Here is a 25,747-nt window from a genome sequence, read left to right as displayed (position 1 = left end):
AAAATAAACTCAAGCGTTTCAAATCTGCGAAATTAATTTTTAAACGTAAAATTCCTTCAGTGATTAAATTAAGCTAAGCTATTAACGGCAATATTACTTTTATATGAACATTCACACATAATATCGAAGGATCGGATACCGGTAATTTTATTAGGGCTCGTAACACTTTTATACGGAATTTTATGGACTATGGATATTACGGTTAATATTAAAAATGTTTTCATTTAGGTACGATACGATACGATGTTTATTTTTATAAGTTTTATATTTTTAACTAACATTATCAGCCAATTACTAACAGGCGCATACGCTAATCTAGATTAAACCCATCACGACATACGCATTTGTAAAGTTGGATCAGTATGAAAATATTGAAATCAGCTTATTTTCCCTGTTGGCGAATATTATTCATATACATTAATATACGTCTAACATACAAATGGATAGTAAAAACTACAATGTTTTTACTACATTTTTCATTATGTGTTGTTCTGAAGAGTGCGTTCGATTTCGGACTACTCCTTTTCTTTCTTCTAAGAAATTTCTCTGTAGCGAGTCATTAAAATAGGCTGATAATGATAACGGTACATAAATTTGATACAAGATAATGAAGCAAGTGTACATTATATACTTGTATACAACTAAAACAGACAAATTGAATACTTCAGCCGAGCCGCGAGCCAAGACCGTAACAGCCTTCCGACACGCAAACTTGCTCCACTCGAACATTCCTCCACGTCGACCCTGCTTCATTACACCGTCCATCCTGAATACCTACTGAATACCTACGTACATGTACTTTGTCTTGGTAACGGTTTGTTTACTTTACTTTGAATTATGTATACAGATAGGTAATGGTAATGGGGATTTATTTATTTATTTGGACCACCAACAAAATTATATGAGCACATACAAAATATTTTACAAATAAGGGTAGCTTAACACATATAATTTTGCTTATAGGTAGCCACAGCATGCAATAAGTATTGGTCGTACGAATAATAGAATTTAAAGTTGACAAATAGAAAGAAAAACACAAAATATAGATTTAAATTTACACATCATGACGATAACTAGGTTTTAATATATTGATTTTTATGATACATTCGGGTAAATAAGGTCGCTTAACTATTTTATACATAAAAAAGCAAAAATTATCTCGATATTTGCAAAAAAATAAGATTTTAAAATTTCAAAATCTATTAAAAGTCTTTTATCGTAATTAGATGAAAATTCAAACGGTTTTAGCTTCCTTACATTAAATGTGACATTTTTTAATACATGGGCTATAAACATAAACGCACAAATAACAAAGATATTAGTAATTTTGCTTGAACGCCCATGCAAATCTAACGATCATTAAGGACCTTCGACGTCATTCATTCGTACTATTTTGTATGGGGTGTTTTTTCAAGGATCCGTGGCAGTGCCGCAAATCTGACCCTTTAAATCCCTGTAGCTCCGAAAGTAATGATCGCAGATACCCTGTTACTTTTATAAAATTGCTTTACCATTAGAATACTCTTAATTTATAAACAATTTAAAAAAACTGTCATCATCCCTATTCTTATTGTCCACATCTTTTTGGTTCTATTTAAAGTTCTTTAACCAGATATTTGATCAAATCAGGATTCAATCGAGGGGTTGGCAGTGCAGGGCCAAGTCAAAGGCAAAACAATCATCCATGGTGGAGTGTTCTCATAATACAGTCAATCGCCAAAAATGGAGGAGCATTGTACAGAAAGCGTCGCTCATCGCTGCAACCACGACCACTCTGCTAAGTGTCCGATTAAAAGAAGATTCGGTTCTAAATACCTAGCAGGGGCTCACATTTCATTTATGTTTTATATTATAAACTTTAAATTTATAATATAAAACATAAATGAAATGTGAGCCCCTGCCACTTTAAATTTTATATTATAAACAGACACTTGAATTTTATTTATATGTATATACCTAGACTATCCCGCGGTTTCACCCGTGTAGTTCCCGTTCCCGTGAAAATACGGGGATAAAATATAGCCTATATACTCACAAATAACGTGTCTTTCTGAAGTAAAAAAAATTCAAAAATCGGTTCAGTAGATCATGAGATTACCCCCTACAACACCACAAACTTTTTACTATTTATAAGTATGACGTCGCGGAATAAACGTGTTACGTTGGTAAACGGCCAGTTACGCAATATTACGTTAAAGCTTTGCAAAGTTGGTTAAGAACTTAATTCATTGCACGAGAGAGATAAAGGCATTGACACTCATCTATCCAATTTTCGTGCTTAGACAGAGTAGCTTAGTCTTGTGGCAATTTACAAAATTAATAGCATGATAGTGTTATATCGACAAACAGCTCGAATCTAGCTGTACAACTCAATATAATATCAGATAAGTGTATCTAGATCATGTAAATTACCAGTCGCGTTAGTGTGCAATAATATGTTGTGTTGTAATTATTGATAGTAATGTTTTGTGTTGTAATTATTGATCATGAATTGTTTAGTGTCGGTATGGAGAGCATGTCGGGCACATAGTGTTTAACTGTTTATGGATTCTAATGGTATCCCTTAAGCCTACTCCCAAAGCCCTGGGACCTCTACCAAATTAATGGTACAATCGCTGCGTCCCCCACACTATATTCATCTCTGTCTACAGGTGTTATACTGCATCGAGAACGCAGTGGGTGCACCAGCGCCCGATGGTCAATTCGCTTCGTACAAGGAAGAAATGATCGAATACGCGCGCCGGGCCTTCAGAGTGCCCCCCGACGTTCACATGCGGGCGCTGAGAGCTGCCGGCAGCGAGCGACCCCCCACCGTGGTGCTGGGGTGTGCAGTCATCGAAGCTGATGGACTGGAAGCCAAAGATGCTAATGGTAAGGATTGAGAACTTTTATATTTGCATATATAAGTCTAGCCGACGCGTCTTCGCTCGCGTAAAATTCAGTTTAGCATCTATGAAAATACCTTTTTTATTATCTCTTATTTATTTATTTATCCTTTATTTTAATTTTTAACAATTTTGATAAAATAAAAAAATTATAAAAAATTATTCAATCCCCCCGCTGCGGGCATTTGAGTGCTCAAGCAACCGGTGGCATGACCACCAGAGTGAGGAACCTCTTCAAACGCGCCGTCTCAAGAATAACTGCCTTCTGTATCCGACTCCAACAGTTTAGCGAAAGCTTCTTGAGATGTTGGTCGAAGATTTTTGCTATAAGACCATTGACTGAAACAACTATCAGAACAATAATAGTTGACTCAACATTCCACATGGCAGTAATCTCGTGAGCAAGGTCCAAGTAATAATACCTGTATTTTTATAAGCCCCCGATATCCAGACATACTACACGTTATGGAGGCTGAGAGTTGGTCAGCCTATGCGCCCATCATGTTGAATTTACCATAAAAGCTGAAAAAGTTTCATCATCATCATCATCATCATTATTATCAGCCGATGGACGTCCACTGCTGGCCTCTTGCATGGATCTCCAAGCATAACGGTCTGCACTGCGTTTTCGCTTTCTGGGTGCGGGGTCGCCATTCCAGCACCTTGGGACTCCAACGTCCATCGATTCTTCGAACTGTGTGGCCTGCTCATTTCACTTCAGGGCAAAATTGCGGTGACTACAACATCGAGCTTTAGTAAAAACAAACTTTGCTTTTCATAGTATAAAAATATACCCAAAAAGTTGTAAAAATTATTTAAAAACTCGATTATTCCCTGAAAAAAAAAAGAATTTTATTGTGAACCTTGTATCTAATTTTAGAGGTCAGTGGGGGTGACAATTTTTTTTATTGCGTTGGCTATTTGTATAGGCATTGGATCAAGTTATATTAAATTTATAATGTCTTCATTGTCTTTAAAGCTCTGTTAGGCGTTAAAACTCTCTTGGTAATGATTGGTAATGTCACGGCCGTTCAACTGACAGGGTTCCAGTATTTTATGAGACCTTTTTTCTTTTTTGGTCGATCGTTCGGCCAGACTTTTTGCCCCAGCATTTCGCATACACCTACCTAATTATATTAGACCATACAAAAACATACATGCTTATGTCATGCATTTGGAATTAATATTATAGTTTAATTTTATATTTTTGGAAGACGGTTTAGCTTGTGGACTGTACAGTCACTCGCGTGTGAATTAAAAGGAGGGTCAGTAAAATACGAGTAGAAAGATGTGTTATAAATTATCATCTGTCTGTGAGGTTTACTAACCAGTGGAATTTCGGTAAACGGGTTTCGATGTTACATGTAGATTGTAGATAGAGAAGGCAATAGACAATTTTGATTAGGGTTTCGTTGTAAGTCAATAATATACTCGTTAATTTGGCATCCCGCACCACTTTCTACATTGAACGATTTTTTTTACCCATATTACCTAAAAAATAGGACTTAGATACCACAATAATTTACTGAAAATTTAAACCTTATTTTGAGAAATACCCACCACAAATTCAATTAAAATATAATGTAATTCAATTTAATCAAATATTACAAAAGGTATTTATAGTTAGTAATAAAAATTAATCCGTGGAAAATTATAGTACTCGTAGTTTTAATAAAAGCATGTGGATAATCGGATACCGTATTTTGATTAATATTGAACTCCATGAATATTCGAACAGGATTAAATTAAATAGTTTCCATTTTTATGAAATTTAATTTGTGCGTTATTTTTTAAAATCTTCCGCGTTGTTGTCTTAACAACTGAACCAAAATTGTAATAGAATTTAAAAAAAAACATTTCGAGTGCATGTTTTTTTTTAAATTCTATTACAAATTTGGTAAAACAACGCGGAAGATTTTAAAATAAGTAATAATAAGTATAAGTAAAAATAAGTAATAATAAGAATATCCTTACTAATTAAAGTTAATAAAAAAGAAAATAATTCAAGGTCACAAAAATTATAATTTTTCATATAACCAACCGTTTTTGATAATATGTAAATGGGATCCTAAATCTTAAAAATAATTTGTGCTAGGCTGTCTATTATTGGGTACTAGCGGAAGCCCGCGACCTCGTCCGCTTGGAATGTTTTTCACAAGTTTTTCCGCACTTTTTCACAAATCCTGCGGGAACCATGAATTTTTCCGGGATAAAAGTCGCCTATCTGTTAATCCAGAGTAAAATCTATTTCCATTCCAAATATCAGCCAAATTGCTTCAGTAGCCGCAGTGCAGTGGAACAAACATACACACTTATAGACAAACTTTCTCCTTTATAATATTAGTGTGATTATTTATTTCTGTGTCAAATATCATATACCTAGATCCATTCAGGTGTCCAGGAGTTATAAATTATGTGACTACTCGGAGACGAAATAGCCCAGTGGATATGTCATCTGCCTTCGATTCGGAGGGCGTAGGTTGGAATCCGGTCCGGGGCATGCACCTCCAACTTTTCAGTTCCACTAATAAATTAAATATAACGTGTCGCAAACGGTGAAGGAAAAACATCGTAAAGAAACCTGCATATCTGAGAATTTTCTTAATTATCTACATGTGTAAATCTGCCAGTCCGCATTTGACCAGCGTGGTGGACGAAATACTAACCTCTCATTCTGATAGGAGACTTGTGCTCAACAGTGAGCCGAATATGGGTTGTTAATGATGATCTACCTCGAAAGTATATGCAACTAGGTACTCGTATTGGTTACGTTCGTGACTTTGAAATGTAATTATCGAGCTTGGAAACTTTCCAATAAAAAATATCAATAATATGCAACAAGCATTAAACCTGCAGGCTGCGGCTCACAAAATGCCACAGCTATTAATACACTTTTTTATGACAAGCAACTATGTGACAATTAACTGGTATATGCAAGTTTGCCAGTAATATTTATTACTGTATGATTAAAAACAAACAATAATCAACTTGCAATCTTGGCATATACACGCCATTGACGATCAATCATTCTCACGTTTTTGCAGCACCCTCGACTATAACTGATCGTGTATTGGTCACTGCGTGCACGGCTCGACTTATGAAACATCTTCGCTGCCGTTTGCGCTGCAGAAACGTCAGAATAATTGACCGTCAATGGCTGACTTTATACTGTCTACTACTGACTGGTTCAGGCCTTTGTACTTGTAGTATATATAAGAGGATATATAGAAGCTATACTAGCTTAGCCACCCACCACGCTGCTCCAAATTGGGTTGGCGGGTTTAGTGTGATAAAGTTAAATTCCTTATAGACCACTATCAGATCTTATTGATAACGACCGCGACCTACGGCTTTACGTGCTCTCCGGTAACACCACTGACGTTCCAACTCCAGGCTGAGATATTAGACTTTAATTGAAACCTCTACACTCTTACCAAGAATCTGGTCTAGGAAATCCCAACTTTACTCATAGTCATAGTACATACTCATCATATCAGCCGATGGACGTCTACTGCAGGACATATGCTTTTTGTAGGGACTTCCAAACAGAAAGATCCTGAGCCGCCTGCATCCAGCAAATCTCTGAGACTCGTTTAATTGGTTGGGGTCCAATCCGCAAATTGCACACTTTGGATCTTCTGCGGGTCTCGCAATTTCTGATTCAATCGTGCAGATATACTCAGAGCATAGCTCGTTCCATCACCAGCTGGGTGTACTCTGAGCCTTCTTATGAGCCCCATTGGCGACCAAGTCTCGGAACCATAATACACAGTCATGCTAAATTACAGCTTTCTAGTAGTAATAGTCTCTTAGCTAAACAGTCGACAGACAGACAGATGGACGGACGGACATGGCGAAATTCTAAGGGTCCCTATTAACTATGGAACCCCAAAAACCCTCTTAATACTGGCTGACTTGTCATATTCAACGTTCTTGAGAACGCAAACCCGTGAGCCGTGAACGAACCATTTCACATCCTGCATGACTTCGCTTTTGTTCCTCGACTCTAGAAAACATTCTTCACTATATCAAAGCCTCAAAGGTCTCACAACTTCAGCGCGAATTTCTTCAAGCTCTATACAATAGGCACTCTAAGGCGAATTCGGAGTAAACTTTTTGACAAATTCAAAACTTCTGCATAGCTTATATTATTATATTATTTAGGAGTATGTACCTATATAAAAATATTTTCTATAGTACATACTCGGATCCTATTATTGACAGCCGCGTGGCGCAGTGGATAGTGATCCTGCTTTCTGCATCCACGGCCGTGGGTTCGATTCCCACAACTGGAAAATATTTGTGTGATGAGCATGGGTGTTTTCCAGTGTCTGTGTGTATTTATACATTATATAAGTATTTATATGTAGTATATAATTGTATATTAATATTATAATATCAACTATCTTAGCACCCATAACATAAGCTACTCTGTATGCTTACTTTGGGGCTAGATAGTAATGTGTATTGTTTAAGTATATTTATATTTTATATTTATTATCCCTTGGTCACATCACGTCTTTTTTTTATTGTTTACAAGTTAGCCCTTGACTGCAATCTCACCTGATGGTAAGTGATAATGCAATCTAAGATGGAAGCGGGCTAAACAGTTAGGCGGAGAATGAAAATCCACATCCCTTTCGGTCTTTATTTATAACATTTTGAATCTGAAATGAATGAAAAAATGTTGTTTGTTGTTTAAGCGAAAAGCGAAAAATGCGAGTATTCACTTTCCTCTGCTGTAGTATTTCATTTCATAAACACTAAACAAGCACTGTGTAACAGGTGCCAAGTAAAAATAATCAACGCACAGTCAACGTAAAAATAAAAAGATAGAATGAACATAGAATAGAGTAACGTCGGTATAAAAAGATAGCTATAAAAGAAGCCTTGACGCCATCGATCTAAATATATCTCTTTATCGCGATTGGCTATTAACAGACGCTTCGTAAAGCGATTTTTTTGGTTGGAAAATTGTTCAACATTTTCCACTCCTACGCTTTAGATAACAGAGCTTTCCACTATTTTGGCTCGCATAAACATAAAAGGGCCCGTCAGTTATAAAATGTCTTAAATGTCGTCGGTCGAAGGCGCGGGTGGGGTGGGTGTAGAATTACTCGGAACAAGGCGGTATCCACCCCACCTGGAATTGATACATAAAGCCCGTCACGCTACTGTAAAAGCATTGTCCTTATTGAAACTGAACGAGGAATAGAGAACTTTAACGGTAACAATGTGGTGAATAATGAATATTTTCGTGTGCTACCTACATTATTATGTTTCTACTAATATTTTTTTTAAGAAATTAAATATCACGTGTCTCAAACTGTGAACGAAAAACATCGTGAGGAAACCTGCATACCAGATAATTTTCTTAATTATCTTCGTGTGTGTAGTTTGCCAATCCGCATTTGGCCAGCGTGGTTGACTATTGGCCTAACCTCGCTAATTCTGAGAGGAAACTCGAGCTCAGCCGAATATGGGTTGATAATGATAATTATTATTAATATTTTTTATATCTTTTATTACCATCATTAGCAGATTGACAGATTATTTTACGGCTCCAAAGCCAGGCCTTATTCCTTGTAGGAGATGGGTTATAGAGTTTAGACCCACCACGCTGCTTTTGTACCCATTGGCGGGCTTAGGGTGATTTTACACCATAATAGCTAGAAAACCAGCATGTGGGTCACAGATGTAAAGTATAATAACCGCTGTCTAAGTACATTGGTAACACAGAGGCTGTGGCAATTTTGAGGGTTTTTGTTAAAAACCTTCATTTATATATTTTTTAATTTATTTGATAACCTCGACCTCACCTGATGTTAAGTGACGATGCAGTCTTAAGATGGTAGCGGTCTTACTTAATAAATAGAATGCCTAAATGGATGTAACACGTACCTGGGTCATATATTGGAGAGCGTAGATACCCGTCAATAATCACTGGGGGTGCATTTCTGACCCCTAAGGCATAAATTTAACTTGTACCTACTATTATACAAGTTTCAACCAAAGGCTCCATATCTCATATCATCAAGCTCAATATATAAATGCGAAAAGTCATTCATCACGATATCTCGAAAACTGCTAGACGTGCAGAGTTGTAATTCGCCAGGGAGGTAGTTCATAGGTAGTAGACGTCCACTAAGAACGGATTTTGTGAGAAGGCCGGATTAAGAAGGTCTACGTCACTAGTATTATGTAGGTACAAATATACAATATACATATAGATGAAGACAACTACCCTTCTTATCTGTTTAAAGCAACGCATCCCGTTTTAAGTTACCCATTACAATATTCTTTGTAAAGGATGAGAACAAAATGTTATAGTATAGAATACTTAGCTACATATCAAAATGTCCACAGGAGCTCCAATATAATGGAGCAGACGTACATTGTTAGCTGGATGAATGCTGCACCTGGCAAGTAATATCCTGTCATTGTCTATAATATGTTTTACGACCTTATTTATTTTCACCTGTGTTTGTCAACTAGCTCCTAAAAGAATGGATTAATTTCGATGAAATTTTATAGGAGTTGCTAGTATCTCTACGAGTAATTTTTTTTTTTTAAGTTGGGAGGGTAATTCACTTTATAGGGAGGGTGTATGTAAATCGCGTCGAATGAAGCTGCTCACATAATTATCATCGAACTTCACTTTGGTAAGTTCGTTTGATTTTTAATTATCTACACATTGACAATAAAAAAAGAAAGATATTTTCTTTTTTCTTTGTAGCAAATAGGCTCTGAAACTGCGGGAATAGTTATGGAGAATTATGGAAAGCTACGTTATTAGAGAGTATTGAGTAGGCTATATTTTGACCCTCTATTACTACGGGAACAGCTGCGCGGATGAAACCACGAGGGGTCCGCTAATTTCCTATAAAAGTAAACCTACGACCTTCTTTAATATCATGTTTAGAGCCCTTCGTTTATATTATACTAGAGGACGCGCTCGACTTTGTCGGCGTGAAACTCAGACAGACTTCAAGCACGCAGAGAATTAAGAAAATTCACTGGTATGCAGGTTACCTCACGATGTTTTTCCTTCACCCTTGAGACACCTGATATTTAATTTCTTAAATGGACACAACTGAAAAGTTGGAGGTGCATGCCCCGGACCGAATTCGAAGCCACACCCCCCGAAGCGAAGGTATCGGAGGCAGAGGTCATATCCACTGGGCTATCACGGCTAATACAAACTTTTGCGTTAATAATATTAGTAGGAAGTAGAACTTTTTCATAAGATGATTCAAAAGTCAACCGAGGCTTGGCAGCAAAAGATAAATGTACAGTTTTGATTTTCATTAAACAACCAACCTGTTACCATTAAAGCCACAGTTAATTAATCAGAAATTCCATACGTTGTAACATTGTATCGAAAAACCGCTCGAGCTCATTTAACCACTAATTAAAATCTGAACGTATAGGTACTCGTATTTAAATTTCAATTGCTCCGAGCTAGGTATAGAAATTGGTAATGAAACAGCTTCTGTATTAAATTAGGTCATGAGAAATGTAGTTACTTACTACTAATGCTTTGTAATATTCGTATATACTAATGCTAATATACTAATTACTATTATTACTAATTAGCAATAATTTACACTCCACTGCTGGACATAAGCCTCTTGCATGGACTTCCAAGCACAACGATCTCGAGCCGCCAGTTTATAGCGGCTCCCTGCAACCCGCTTGATATCCTCGGTCCACCTAGTGGGGGGTCGGCCATCACTGCGCTTTCCGGTGCGGGGTCACGATTCCAGCACATTGGGACCCCAACGTCCATCGGCTCTTCGAACTATATGGCCTGCCCTTTGCCACTTCAGCTTTGCGACTCGCTGAGCTATGTCAGAATAAGGCCCATAGTTAGCCCCTAAGTATAAATTATTGCCCTCCCCCCCACACCTAACTATGGGCAATAATTTATACTTATAATATAATATATAATATTGTAAAGATGAAAGATTTGATTATTTGTTTGCAATGAAGAGGCTCTGAAACTACGGACCCAATATATCTTTACTCTGCTACGGAAAGGATTTGAAAAATTCTTTTACTGTTGGTAAGCTACCCTATCTCCGAGTGCTATAGGCTATATTATCCCCATATCCTTACAGGAACGGGAACACGTAGGTGAAACCGCGCAGCGTCTGCTGGTACTCAATAAAGGTTAACTCTCTACAATGAATGATCATAGGATTGTAACGTTAAAATTATAATAGTATGCTAAATGGAAGACCTCACTGTTTAAACTTAAAGTCATAAATCGCGAACTCATAGCGAAGCAGCTGGCAATTTAATTTGGCACACAGAAATAACCTTACAAACTGGTAACGTTTATCAAAATAACCCTTCGAAATTTCCCACCAGCTCTCATAACAGTAGAAATGTCAAAGTGAAGTTAAAATCAAATTTCTATACAAAACTTTGCCCCGAGAGTTGTACTCGTAGGTACGTGGTTCGCTAGCAAATAGTAAGCACTATTGAATTAAACTCGCTCTTTTATGATATTACGGATATGTTGTTACATTATGCTTATTCGCTAAAGTTTGTTAACTCTACCAACAATATATTAATTATGTTCCCAGTTCGTTTTAGTTGAAGTTCTGCTTGGTATGCAGTAAATTGTGATATTCAAACCGCATTAGTCTTCGTTTAACATTATGTTGTTCTTATCATACACTATAAATTAGGTTCGTGTCATGCGGATTGTACGACTATACGAACCATGCAGCTTTTCTTTCTTTCAAGAAATTTATACTAATATTATAAAGCTAGACATTGTTTGTTTGTTTGCTTGAACACGCTAATCTCAGGAGCTACTGGTAAGATTAGCAAAATTGTGTCAGTGTTAGGTTACCCATTTATCGAGAAAGCCTATAAGCTATAATATTATCACCATATTCCTACGGGAATGAGAACCACGCGGGTGAAACCACACAGCGTCTACTAGTTCTCAATAAAAAGCCGGATTTGGGAAACTTGTGGTGTTACTCCCGTATATTTGGAAAGCACGCGAAGAGCCAATCCCGGTTATTATTATTATGAATGAAAAAATATTGATTTTTTTCTTGCTAGCCTGCTGGCTTGATGGCTGCGGGTGATTAGGGGCTGTTTTTGGTGGGTTTATCCATTAAGGGTAGGCAGTCGCACTGGTGTCACTGCTGCCTGACACCGGCCTATGCCACTTGATAGTCTAGCCTCTTGTAATGGATATACCGCAATTTGTCAGTTGCCTGAGCCTCATCGTGCATCACGAGCAGGTGAGGCAGGCAGTTGGGGAGGTTGATTGGTAATATATAATAGACACACCTGACACCCCATTTTGGGCCTATAGTCATCCATTAAATTAGGCTACTAAGAATTACTTAATTACATAAAGTACGATTATTAATTCCAGTCAGTAAAATGACAAGTGCAACTGTCACTGAAAAGTCAATTTTACCGACTGGAATTAATAATCGTACTATATGAAATTATCGAGTCTTCTCAGAATGAGAGGGGTTAGGCCTTAGTTCACCACGCTGGCCCAATGCGGATTGGTATGCAAGTTTCCTCACGATGTTTTCCTTCACCGTTTGAGATACGTGATATTTATTTATTTTTACTTTCTTTTTTTTTTTTCGAACCCACACCCTCCGGAATAGATATACACTGGATAACCGTAAGTAATTTACCAGCAGCCTATTTTAATGGATGACTTCGCTTGTTTTTCCTAGGGTTCAGCGACCCGTACTGCATGCTGGGCATCCAACCAGCCTCGCTGCCTGCGTCGCCGCGCGCCTCGGAGGACGAAGGCCGCAAGCACGGCTTCCGGCTCAGCTTCAAGCGGCGCGACGGGCGACAGCAACGCGACAGTCTGGGCAGGCTGCCCGCGCGCTACATCCGCGCAACTAGCGTGCGACCGCATACACTGTCGCCCAAGTGGAATGAGACCTTTAAATTGTAAGTGCCTTCGCTATAACATATCCTACTAATATTATAAACGCGAAAGTTTGTATGGATGTTTGGATTTTTGTTACTTTTTAACGCCGCTACTACTGAAGCGATTTTGTGTTAGTTGTAATATACGAGTATATGCGATGGCCAAGTCAATCTATTTATTTAAAATTTAAAAGATTTTTAATATTGATATGGTCACTATAAGATATTGTTAGGTTAGCTAATTACGTAATAACTTGAAACAGAAAATCCCTTAATTAACAGAATAAAGTAATCGACTTGGTATTACATGGATCTCACAACTTTTTGCTGTAGAATAACTTCTCGTAGATTGCGAGAATTGCTACATTTTACAAGTGTTGTTTTTTATGGTATAGATATATCTGTACCAGCTCCAGATTTTCTTCCCTTTACCTTCGAATCTTTTACCGAATGTGAATGTGATACCAATGATAACATACGACGATAGCTACACCCCTGAATTCACGACTCAAACTCGATCAAATCTTATTAGTCAAGCGTCGCTGACACGCATTGGACTGCAATTACTTCGCTTAAGCGATTTCAAAGCGACTTCATGCGGAATCCTAGCAACTAGATCTCAAACTTCTAATGAGCAGTAGCGCTATTCTGTCCCGATGTTTCAATAACTCGACAGAGTTAGCATATAATTTGTCTTTATCTTTCTCGATCTAACACCATGCGATAGATAGAGACAGATAAAGACGACGAAGGTCGAGCTATACGCTGTCAAGAGAACCATCGTTACGGAATAACGCTAACGCCTTTTGTCTTATATTATGCAAACGTCGTTGACACGTATTGTACTATACTTCGCTTATGCGGGTACAGTCGAACTGTTCATTTATAACGTCCGTGTGTAGGCAATACTGAGGACTATACATTCAGTTTTAACTGTACAATTCTTTTTCTAATGATTTTGATTGAAATTTCTATTAGATAAAACTGAACAGCTAAAAATGCGCAGTTAAAACTGAAGGTTTAAACCGCATTAAAGCGATTTCAAAGTCATATCATGCGAATTCCAGAGAAATTTCAAACTTGTAATGAGTATAACGATATCCATCGATGCACACCAGTGGCGTAGCGTGCACAGGAGGAGCCCTGTATCGAAACTGGGGCCCTGTAGTTGGGGGACCCCATTTCAATGATTTCTCACAAAAGACACAAAAATGCTTGTTTAAAATAAATATGACAGTGGCCTGGGAAAAGAGATTGTTTTTTTTTCCTTATGTCATTTTGTTCTGAAGTGACACTTTAGACAGTTTATTGCCTTTTTTCCGGGAAGCAGATTAAGTGAGATTGTGACATTTCACTAATTTTTACTTTCACACAAAAGGGGCCCCTGTATTCCGGGGGCCCCGTATCATTGATACGGCTAATACGGCAGTAGCTAAGCCTCTGTAGCACCTAATCTACGTGCAACGATGAATATCGTTAATCATAAATATTGCTAGTTAAGTATTTTGAATTTTTTTTGGTACTATGTTTTTTTTTTTACATGTTAGCCCTTAAGTACAACCTCATGATGGTAAGTAATGATGCAATCTAAGATGGAAGCGGGCTGACTTATTAGGAGGAGGATGAAAATCCTTTCAGTTTGTACACGACATCGTACCGGAACGCTAAATCGCTTATCGGTACGTCTTTGCCGGTAACTGGCCACGGTTGAAGGCTCCCATCAGCCAGGCTGGACCTGCCGGGTATCGAACCCAGGACCTCCATCTCGTAAATCCACCGCGCATACCACAGCGCGACGGAGGCCGTCAAACTATAATTAATTTTTATTTTTATTTAGCGACATCGATGATATATCTTCGGATGTCCTACACCTGGACATCTGGGACCATGATGACGAAAGTTCAGTATTGGATGCGGTGTCGCGTCTCAACGAAGTCCGCGGAGTTCGAGGCTTGGGCCGGTTCTTCAAGCAAGTGTGCCAGAGCGCACGACAGGGCAGCCAAGACGACTTCCTTGGTGAGTTCTTGGCGAACTTTCTGTTTATTAAGTTTCTGATCTAATAGGGTAGTTGACTTATATAAAATTTAATATAAACATTAAAAAATGTTAATTTCGTGTAGTAAATGAAATAAAGTCCCGAAATATATCGATATCAATTAATAAAAGTTATGGATTTCTTTTATAACTTAATTTATACATCATGTATTTTTTCAAATTTCCCAAACGTCAAGAACGCATTTAGTGACGTCACAAAATGGACACATTTGATGTATTAAACGTCAAACTAATTGTTAACTAATATTTTTGTCAAACGCTCCGTTTGTAAAGGATTTATTGCAGTGACGTCATGAAACAGTTGAAATACAGACCGTCATGGCCAACAGGCATCAAAAACATATTTTAAAACTAAAATTTTCATATGATCACGTCCAAAAAAATATGAATAAAAATAATTTCAATTTAGTGGAGTAATAATGAACAATAAGACCATTTCAAAAAGTGTCAACTAGCCTATTAGAACATTTGCTGAATAGTGCAATAAGAACATTGAAGCAAATAGCTCTCTATTGACTACAGTTGTGACATTTCGGTGTATTTTTTTTTTATTCTATACAAGATAGACTACAAGTCAAGTGCTAACTTTTATCACCTGATGGTAAGTGATGATGCAATCAAAGAAGGAAGCGGGCTAACTTGTTAGGAGAACCAGTATGGAGAATATTTTTTTTTATTTAGTAGGTAAATTAAGCACGTATGGTGCCTACCATAGCTACAATCTTATGCACGCCACTGTCGGGAAGAACTACCATTAAGTATAATTGTATGCCCAATAATTTTTCCATTCATTAAGTTCTATCATGAATATCCTTCGTAGTTAATAGACAAGAGTTTATTTTCTAATTTCGAGCTGTCGCATTTAAATTTTGTTGATTTTAAATTTCAATTTCATGCAAAACGGGTAAACAAAGTTAGCGAGTGATATTTAAATAAGGAGTTAATAAACTTTATTAAGCGCACCGGAAAAATTCGCTTCAAACCATTTTCGTTGGGGATTTTTTTAAAATAAACTCCTCGCAAAAGTTTGTCTGCATTTAAGAGGTTTGCAAAGCAAAAGATTCACAAACATAAACACTTTTAACAGAAAAATCCATGATAAAATCCGACAGATTCCAATAGAAAAGAATGCAGGTATACCTATTTATAATTGTACAACGCACGTTTCAGTAGATTCAGTTGTCCAAAGTATGTTTAAGTAAGTCTTCTTACATAATGAAAATTTTAAATTAAATCACACGTTTTTTTTATTAATCGGGTATCACAACGCAATTTAAATAATCAATGACCCCTGCTGTTACAAATGGATTCTCTTTCTACAGTCACTAATGCCTCTGCTAATGGTTCGAAAATAAAAATGTATAGGAATGACATATCTTATTGATAGCTAATCACGTGACCCATCGATTACGAATATCTTTCCAATAGTTTTTATTTTTTGAAGCTTTAGCGATTGTAGAAATATATGTCATGTAAATCGAGCATGAGAATGACATTTTAATTGTTAAAATGTGTCGTAAATAATTGAAGTAGATGATATATATTCTAACTAATAACTTAGTAATCATTCAGTATTTGCTCAACAGATTAAACTACTGTAATGTACTACAATTTATTTAAAAATAGTACAAACTTTTAAACAAAAATATCTATATATCCAGACTTTCTATAAACATAGAACTAGCGGACCCGGTTAAGCTTTGCTTTGACTTATGTGCATTTCTTCCCTTCGTCAACCCTACTTTACCTCTACCATAAAAATCCCTACCCTACCCCCTACCTTAAAAGTCCTATCCTACCCTAACTTACCCCCTACCCTACCCCTCTTTTAAATATTATTACTAATTTTGTTACATTTGTATGGGATTATGGAAAATGTTGTTTTTAGACTTTTAATTTGTAATTTTTATATTACACAAACTTTGTCCTAACCCAGAATCATCCAAATTGATGCAGTCATTCGAAAGTTATGAGCGTACATACATTTCGAAGATCCATTTTTATTTATATAGATTTATTCTCTATCTCTTTATATACTTTGACATGTTTTTCATCCATAGACCCAAATACTAAATGTTAACAAATATTTGTTTAGAAGTCCACTGTTGTTCTTCCATAGAATTTACTTTTGGAGAACACTTGGAGAAGGATAATTTAATTTGTATATTTGTAACAGGCTGTGTCAACATCCCGTTGCGTGAGATTCCGTCAACAGGGGTGGAAGCTTGGTACAAGCTCGATGCTCGCTCCCAACGCTCCTCAGTCCAGGGTCGCATTCGACTTCGGCTCTGGCTATCAGCTCGCGAAGCCGGTCGCCATGACGATGACAACTGGCAGCAGGTAAGAAGAGTTCAGGTAAGGACCTCCCTTCTCTCAATCCACTAGCCTTATTGCTTACCTTACAAATGCCTGTAATTTTTGCAACGTTGCATTTTTATACCTATTTTTCTATTGCTAGCAAGGGCGTCGCCAATGGAGGGTGGAGACTGCTAATTCCCTAGAGATACAAATAAAATAAAAATCATAATATATTTATTTCAATTAGGCTTACTTTACAAGCACTATTGAAAAGTCAAGTAATGTCATAATTTAAAGTTTTATTAGTCAAAAACTTAAAATAAAAGTTACGAGATATACGAATAAATGTATCATCATCAACATTAGCATTCCATTTTCAACTCACTGTTGAGCACGATTCTCCTCTTAGATTGGGCCAGCGCTGTGGACTAGTGCCCTAACCCCTCTCATACTAATAAATGTTTACCTAAACTAAATCAAAGCAACGCAGCTTCGTTTTTCTACATCTTCTAAGCTTGAGTTTCATTTACATCACATCACAGATGCATCAGGACTGATATACGCTCGGGCTAAAACAAACATCCCGAACGGCCCTCTAAGCTGAGGTCCAAGTTTCATAAGAGGCCCCCTTAGAGAGTCATTCCGCCCTCTTATCTTCTAGCCTACGGGTCCCACCTAGGCGATTCTTCTGCGTTCGCCCAAAGCCCCCTATGACGTTATTGAGCTCCCATTAAAGAGTCTACAGCAATTACTCAAAATACCACAATAATATAATAATAATTGAATAATATAAACTGCCCACCCCCCTCCCAAACAATAACCTGGTGACGCTCTCGATTGCTGGATTTGCTTTATTCATAGATTCGAGTACATTGTTTGTAGTATTTGCATTCCGTATTTAATTGCATGCTACTCGTAAATTGATGGATTGTATTTACTCTTTTCATGTGCACAGACGATGCGACGACAGATACGGTAACTACGGTGGGTACGACAATATCCCAACAGTAGAAATACAGTTTTAGTAGCTATTATTTTGGGACCTATTTCTTTCCTTAATGGATTATGCACCTACGACAGCCAGACATGCCTTTTTTTTTAAGACTGAAAGTGTCAGCCTATGCTCCTTCCGTAGTTAGTAAAGTCTTCATCATCATCATATCATGAGCAACCCATTTTCGCCTCACTGTTGAGCACAAGTCTCCTCTTAGAATGCGAGGGGTTAAGCCAATAGTCCACCATACTGGCCCAATGTGGCAGACTTCCGTTTGAGACACGTGATATTTAATTTCTTAAAATGCCTACCTAGTTTTTAACCATGGCAGCACCGAAAAATTTACCCTTCTGTAGCTCCGGTAGTAAAGTAATGATTGCAGATGCTTCCTGTTACTTCTAAAAAAAATTGTCATCATCCCTAATAGCTAAATAAATAAGCTATCATACTCGTACTTTCCTACAAAAGGAGGATGTGCTGACAAGCTGTCAGCTTTTATAAAATGAAATGTCTGGCTCTCGCAGGTTATCGTCCTCTAATACCCTCATGTTTTATGAAAGAATAGTCATAACCAGGCCTATATTGCTAATCCGCTGAACTACTAGAACCGTAAAACTTTTATTAGCTTTTCGCCTAAGAGCTATTAGTGCACATTCATGTCCTCATAACGATTGTTATAGCTGCTGTGTTTATGTCCGCTGCCAATCAACGGTGTTAATGAATTTCCTACTGGTAATGATTATTATAGCGAGTTGGTATTATCAAAACACCATCATTATGACGTGACGGGTAGCAGCACAATGATTGTACCATTATTTTGTGGTAGAGGAAACACCTCGAGCAGGTCCCAGGACTTGTGCCATTGAGAGTAGGTTTAAGGGATCCCTTCCGACTAGCCAACACTCACCTTCCCTGCCCGACATGTTCCCCATGCCCACACTAACCAATTTGTGATAAACTATAATTACAAATTCACAAATCATTATAGCACAAAATCACTAACTACGGCTGGCAGCGTGACGGTGTCTACGCTGTCTCACAAACAACTGAGCACCCCCTCTACAATAACATAAATAATGAATGTTAATACCTGCAATCGAGGAACTTGTAACATTAGCATTATTTGAATGGTCCAATTTCTACCAGGCAGCTCCTTATGGTGATAATGTTTTGATTTAGCGATAGTTATCAGACGTAATGGGCGATCAGAGGCGTATTGTTTTTGAGAAATTCTTGGAAGAAAGAATAGCTTAACAACAACACGAGCCAGTACTTGAAACCAAGAACTTATAATCGGACACACAAACGAGAGAGCTTGTGATATCAGACCCGTGATTAATTTTAGAATTATCAAATTATGCTCATGCTTAATTAAATTACTTATGGACTGGAGGCTGAACTTTTGATTTGATTATCTTATCCCGTACACGATTCTTACGAAGACATTATTCAATAAATTGCTGAAATATATTTTAACACAGGTACAAAAAATAATACTATGTGTGTCTAAAACTTGAGAACAGCATGATCGATTTCAATAGTTCTTTTTTTATTTAGTTCGTATATAAAGAGCAGATGTTTAAAAAATATATAATTATCTCGAAAAACGATAAGGTATGAGGTTTATATGGGGAAAGTTTTTACTAATCTTGCTTGCAATAGTAATTTCATAGACTTATAACCTGGAATAATATTTAGAATACTTTTTATCCCTGATTACACCTGGGCACGAACTTCACCGGGTCAACTAGTACCTACATAATACACAACATCATTAAAATCGAGAGAGCTCTCTCCTTCAATATAAACGGAATTGGTCCGAATGCTTGCTTGAATTTTATTAAAGATATCTCGTTCCTAACCCTCGGCAGTACGATAACGTATTCACTGATTGAACTTCTTTAGCTCCGCGTAATAAGTGAGTCGAGTGAAGCAGAATTGCGATTACACGATAAATTCAATTCATAGCTCGGGGGTCCTTCATTCACTCCGACTTAATGCCCCCGCATTTTTGTGCTCCGCAATTTTTACATTTCAATTTCAGTTTTTTAGTCACTCCATTTATTCAATACGAATGTTTTTATCAGGGGCGTAGCTATCGACGTATAAGCCAATATAAGAAATACATATATCAAGAATAAGTGTGATAGCAAAAATTAGTAAAATTTAATCTACAATCTCATTTAATCTGATGCTTCGCGGAGAAAAAACTGCTACTTAAATTGATTCTATTGCCCCGCCCCCCTCTCCCTAAAAGGCAGGCTACGCCACTGGTTTTTATTCAAATACTAGCCGACGCCCCGCGATTTCCGCGTAGTTCCCGCTCCCGTGAAAATACGACGATAAAATATAGCCTTTGACTCACAAATAACGTGGATTTCTATTGGTAAAAGAGTTTCCAAAATCGGTTCAGTAGATTCAGACATTACTCCCTGCTATACCCCAAACTTTAAAGAATGAAAGAAAGAAAAATTTATTTAGATTACACATCACACAAAGGAAAGAGAGAAAAACTTTTTATATTAATATTAGTATAGATTTGTGAACAATGTTAGAATAGAAAATCCATAGATAAGATAATATTGTTGAATATTAATTCATAGGAGTGATAACTCATCCATTATTATCTATTCATTGAAACAAACAACATTATCTAGTGTTATCTAAAGGGATACAATGTTCTAAGCAGAATCAATGGTAGTGGTAGTACTAGAATAGTTGTACAGCGTCAATACAGACGATACTGTAATTGCGTTTAACGTAGAACCTCCTCCTTTTTGGAAGTCGGTTAAAAAATGGGTGATTGTGTGGATAGCAGGGTGACCAACCTAAAATTTTTTTTTTTTAGTCTCTCACCCTAAAATAACTTACAAGGTTTTAATGGTCCACTTCAGGTTTCAGTTCACATAACTAGTTGATTTAGGACATTTTTTATCCAATAGTAAAGAGATGGTTTCTAATGCAGATTCAGAGAGGTGATAAAAAATTCTGAACATCGGAACGACTTTTACCTGGTAACCAAGAAGTTTTGTAAATAAAAAAGTTGAGCGTTTTATCAAGATGACTCACGGAAAGTTAACTTCATAGTAAACAATTGTAAAAATGTTCCACGGATCCTGGGCTAATATTCCAATATTTCCAATATTCCAATATTCTTGTAAAACGCCAGTCATAAGTAGACGTGTAGTGACGAGCAATCGACATAAAAGATAATTGCTCCACACCTACGGTAGGTGATATTCGCTACGTCTAGCTTTCATACGCGTTAGCGCTTTGCTGTTGCATGACACGATGATTGCATCGATAGGCAATTAATGAAAAGGATGCCTAGGACAGGTAAATTATAACCATCTTCAAGTTGAAATACCTAGCTTCAATTTATCAAAAATAATTGCTTTTACATTTTAATTAAAATGGTTAGAAGAGTTAATATAAAGGGTTTAATTGACATTGTAATGTTTTGTACAATGGTTCACCCAGACTAAAACTAGCCTCGCTCGGTGTTCGTCTTTACAGGTCTTTACCCTTTCCCAGGGCATACACAAACGGTATTTGACAATCCGGTGGACGTCAACATGGCTTACTTGTCACGGGACATGACACAGCATGGGATGGTGTCCCATGCTATCTGAAAAACACTTTAAAAGAAATATATATTTAATGTGAGAAGCATGTCTGTAATATACAGATACAGGTACATAGACTGTAGAAGGCAGCCATAGAGTAATAAGTAAACAACGACTCTATGGATGCAGTCCTTAACAAAGAGATTCTAAGATGGCTGCCGGATATACCACGTGATATAGTTGCCTTATGACGTTCATAATACATACTATTATCGTGAATTGCGGCAAACTTTCACGAGTGAAACGAACTTTCACCGTACCAGTGCTATCTGTAAAATACTTTAGTGAGAATCTAGCTTAACTTGAACTTCTCTGAATGTTAAGAGCATATTGAATGTCTTGAGGATAATAATTCATATTAAGAGAACAGAAAAGTTAAGATAGTCAATATTCATTTATTTCAATTAGGCTTAGTCATTGTCACTTAAACCCTTTTACAAGTAAGCCCCAGTGGCGTAACTACAGGGTAGCATGGCTGGCGAACGTCAAGACTTACAGTCCGAGAAGCTGTGAACTCAGAAGTACATTAAACATTAAAACATTAACATTAAACATTAAAACATTAACATTAACATTAAAAAAATTACTTTGAACCCCACCCAACGAAATTGGGTTAGTTACGCCACTGGTATCTACTAACTACTATAATTATTATCACGTTTGTTAGTATGTGTACGGATAAAAAAAACATTACAGAACAATGTTATAAAATATTCTAATAATTGTAAAGTTTAATGATTTTCTTGTAATTATAAATTGAATTTTTTAAAGCTTTATAAATAGCTAATTTTAGCCTGTAATTCTTGTTGGCATAAAGGTTCGACAGCACGAACGACTCTTCGCCGTACTGCTATCGCACGAGGTGGACATGGCCATGAGCGGCGCGGCCGGCGGAGCGGAGAGCGAGGGCGGGGAGTGGGAGGGAGAGTTGTGTGTCGCAGCGCAGACGATGCTGCACCAGCACGCAGTGCAGGGAGACATGAGCTTACTCCAGGCAGCTATAGCAAGATTTGCAGCTGCGTGCAAACTTAACAGCGAAGTTCCTGTGGATCCCAAGTACGTTTGTCATAATTATTCATAATAATAGTTGTATAATAAATAAGTAAATCGATCAGAAGAGTTCAGCAGAGTACCTTAATTTTGAAAATAAACGGAGGCAAGATCTAGAATTCTAGACAATCGTCATGAACATCTTAAAGCCAAAAAAGCATCCTCTAATATCACATATTCTCTTAAGTATGTTGACGGTACCTTAACTTGTCTTATCTGCGCCAGGATATGCTGCGTAAGATTAGGGTACATGAGTCACACGAGGGCGCATGATCGAAGCTCGCGTGTGATCTCATGGAGTTTCGAGTCGCTGTTGCCGAATCGGCTAAGACGAGATGATGATGAATTACCAAGCAACTGATGTTAAGTGAAGTCGCCTATTATAGCAGAGCAACACCTTGCCACACATTCTACGAAGGAAGACGTAGATATATCGTGATACTGCTACGTTTGTGAACCTGGGGACATTGCTAAGCTTCATGTGCCTTTAACCACACTGAAACCTATGCCAATGCCTTTCAGACCGTACCGTAGCTATGCTGTGTCGCGACAAACATCAGCATGACGGTAGTTCCCCAGACGATCTCTGACACAGGCTACTCTTACTAAAAACTTCTAACTAGATTAAATACTGTGGGTCTCATTAGAAGGTTCAGAGTCACTCAGCGGGCGATGAAGCGAGCTATATCCGAAGTATCTTTGCATGATCGAATTAGAGAGATCCGCAGAAGAACCAAAGCTAGCGATATCTTAGGGTTCAGTTCACGAGCGACAACTCCACCAGCAGCTGCCGCTCGTGTAAATGAACACTTAGGGTCGCAAAGCTGAAGTGACAATGGCTGGGGTAAATAGTCAGCTGGTAATGATGATGAAGTAGATTTGATACTTCAAAGTAAAAATTTCCACACTCAGGTACATGCATAAGCTATTGATGGAGTTGGAGAAAGAGTGGAACGCCAGCGCGAGTTTGAGCGCGGGCGGGAGTGAAGCGAGCGCTGTCACTACCCGCGACGAGGAGCGATGGCTCTCCGGCTGCTTCTGCGAATACGTGGAACGAGCCTTGCACCAATTACGGCTGCACAGGGATTTGTATCCTGTACTTCATCATCTAAGCCTGACCAGGTACTTGATAAACCTATTTTAAGCCATTAATTTGAGACACGTTTGCCTCATGTCTTGTCAAAAGTGCTCATAAAGTTTTTTCTACTCCTCTATCAAACGCAGATTCTCATAGATTATTCTCGTTTCGTAGATTTATTTGTATTAGTTGAAAGTTGTTTTAATTATAAAGATATATCTTTGTACTAGAAATCCTTCAACTAGTCACCTCGAATTCATAAATGTGTTCCAACATATTATCTATTGTTTAAACTTATGCAGCTGGCAGAACTAAAACTGTCTCTTGCTATAAAAGACAGGGTACATACAAGCCTATTAGTTTATGAACGATTTCTGTACTTTTCGAAGATTCTAAGCTAAAAATATCGTTTACATATTGCCATTTGATTGCTTGCTTAAGTTAAAAAATGAGAAATTCATATGAAATAATTTTACAGATTGGAGTTCCTTCTGCGATGCCTCAATCAAGTGTCGCAGATGAAAGCGTTCTGGAGGTGCTGCCCTTTTAACAATGAAATCAGGTCAGTAAAATTAAATGCTAGCTAAATTAAATCCTTACACATACTACATTGTCTTTTTTGGGTTGAGTTTAGATGTCTTGAGTCCAGGGTGTTTCCTGGAGGTTATAGATAAGTACCTGGAGAGGAAAGAACTTTATATTCTACACTAGATACCAAAATGAAGGCTAGGCTAAGGAAGGAGGAATAAACCTCATAAATATCAGCTAATGGACCCCTACAAAACCAGGCCGCTTTCCTTAGAGGAGAAGGGATAAAGGATTACACATAAATTAAGTCAAAAAACACAATGACATTCAAAGATAATTTAAATGCATTTAAACTTCAAGAATTTTGTAATAGTGATCATATTGATCTGTTTCATTAAGAAGATTACTCCGAAACCTTTGTGCTAATATTATAATTAATCTTGTTCAAAAGTCCTAGTTCAGCGATTCCCAAAGTGGTCCAGGTGGTCCCAGGAGTCTACGGAAGACTCGGCGGGGATCCACGAAAATTTAACTGGTTTCAAACCGAATGAGGAGATTTCTAAATAAAATAATTTGTGAATTGATTGCTTCCTTGTGCTGTGAGTAGTTATCAAAAAATAAAATTGGCTGAAACAACTTTGTCCCTGGACAATTTTACTTTTTGTTATCCACTCACAGCACAATCAATTATTTATTTATTTAAGTAATTAATTCTGACTATTTTTTAAACTTGTCTTTCGTAGTGGCTGTTGATTCAGCTGCAACGAAAATTTCCATAGGTAAAACTAATCACATTTTTTTCGAGTTTTGGTTAGTAGGGGGTCTACCGACACCAGTTAAATTAGAAAGTGGTCTATGAGAAAAAAAAAGTTTGGGAACCTCTGAAGTTCATCCCAAATTTACTATTGTTTCGGTAACGGAGATTAGATTTGCCCGATTGTAAGAAGTCGGGGATTTTCTTATCTTTCTTCATTGTTCATTTTCCCTAAATAATTTGCACTTGGACATACTGTTTGACCCTCAAACACTGAAGGCACGCTAGTTCTATCAACACAAATTATAGTTGCTTTAACGAGGAAATATTTTCCCTTGTGTTTTGTTAATTAATCTAGTCATGAATCGCACTTGACTTGAATTTAAAAGCATGCATAAATGAGAGGGAATAACACATATTTTTGAAAATTGTCTTTGCAAGATTCTGTGCATTTAAGGAGATGTGTGTGAGTGTGAAGTATTTTTTACATTAAAGTGTATGCTACTGACACGCACCTGTGCTTGCATTATGGCACCTTGATTCTCTTTTTAC

General features: G+C 37.3%; 1 protein-coding gene across 1 annotated transcript in view; it reads left to right on the top strand.

Annotated features, from left to right (window-relative positions):
- LOC112044946 (BAI1-associated protein 3) overlaps positions 1–25,747 on the top strand; it is an 82,051-nt gene that overhangs the window by 19,806 nt on the left and 36,498 nt on the right. Inside the window, exons 4-10 of the mRNA XM_024080962.2 lie at positions 2,652–2,871; positions 12,608–12,833; positions 14,650–14,828; positions 17,044–17,207; positions 22,603–22,841; positions 23,748–23,957; positions 24,392–24,475. Of these exons, the coding sequence (XP_023936730.1) occupies positions 2,652–2,871; positions 12,608–12,833; positions 14,650–14,828; positions 17,044–17,207; positions 22,603–22,841; positions 23,748–23,957; positions 24,392–24,475 (1,322 nt within the window). The remainder of the gene's footprint in view (positions 1–2,651; positions 2,872–12,607; positions 12,834–14,649; positions 14,829–17,043; positions 17,208–22,602; positions 22,842–23,747; positions 23,958–24,391; positions 24,476–25,747) is intronic.

This window comes from Bicyclus anynana, chromosome 15, assembly GCF_947172395.1.
Source record: "Bicyclus anynana chromosome 15, ilBicAnyn1.1, whole genome shotgun sequence".
NCBI classification, from domain to species: domain Eukaryota; kingdom Metazoa; phylum Arthropoda; class Insecta; order Lepidoptera; family Nymphalidae; genus Bicyclus; species Bicyclus anynana.
Note: the sequence above shows the minus strand (reverse complement) of the source record. Positions and strands in the feature narration are given on the sequence as shown.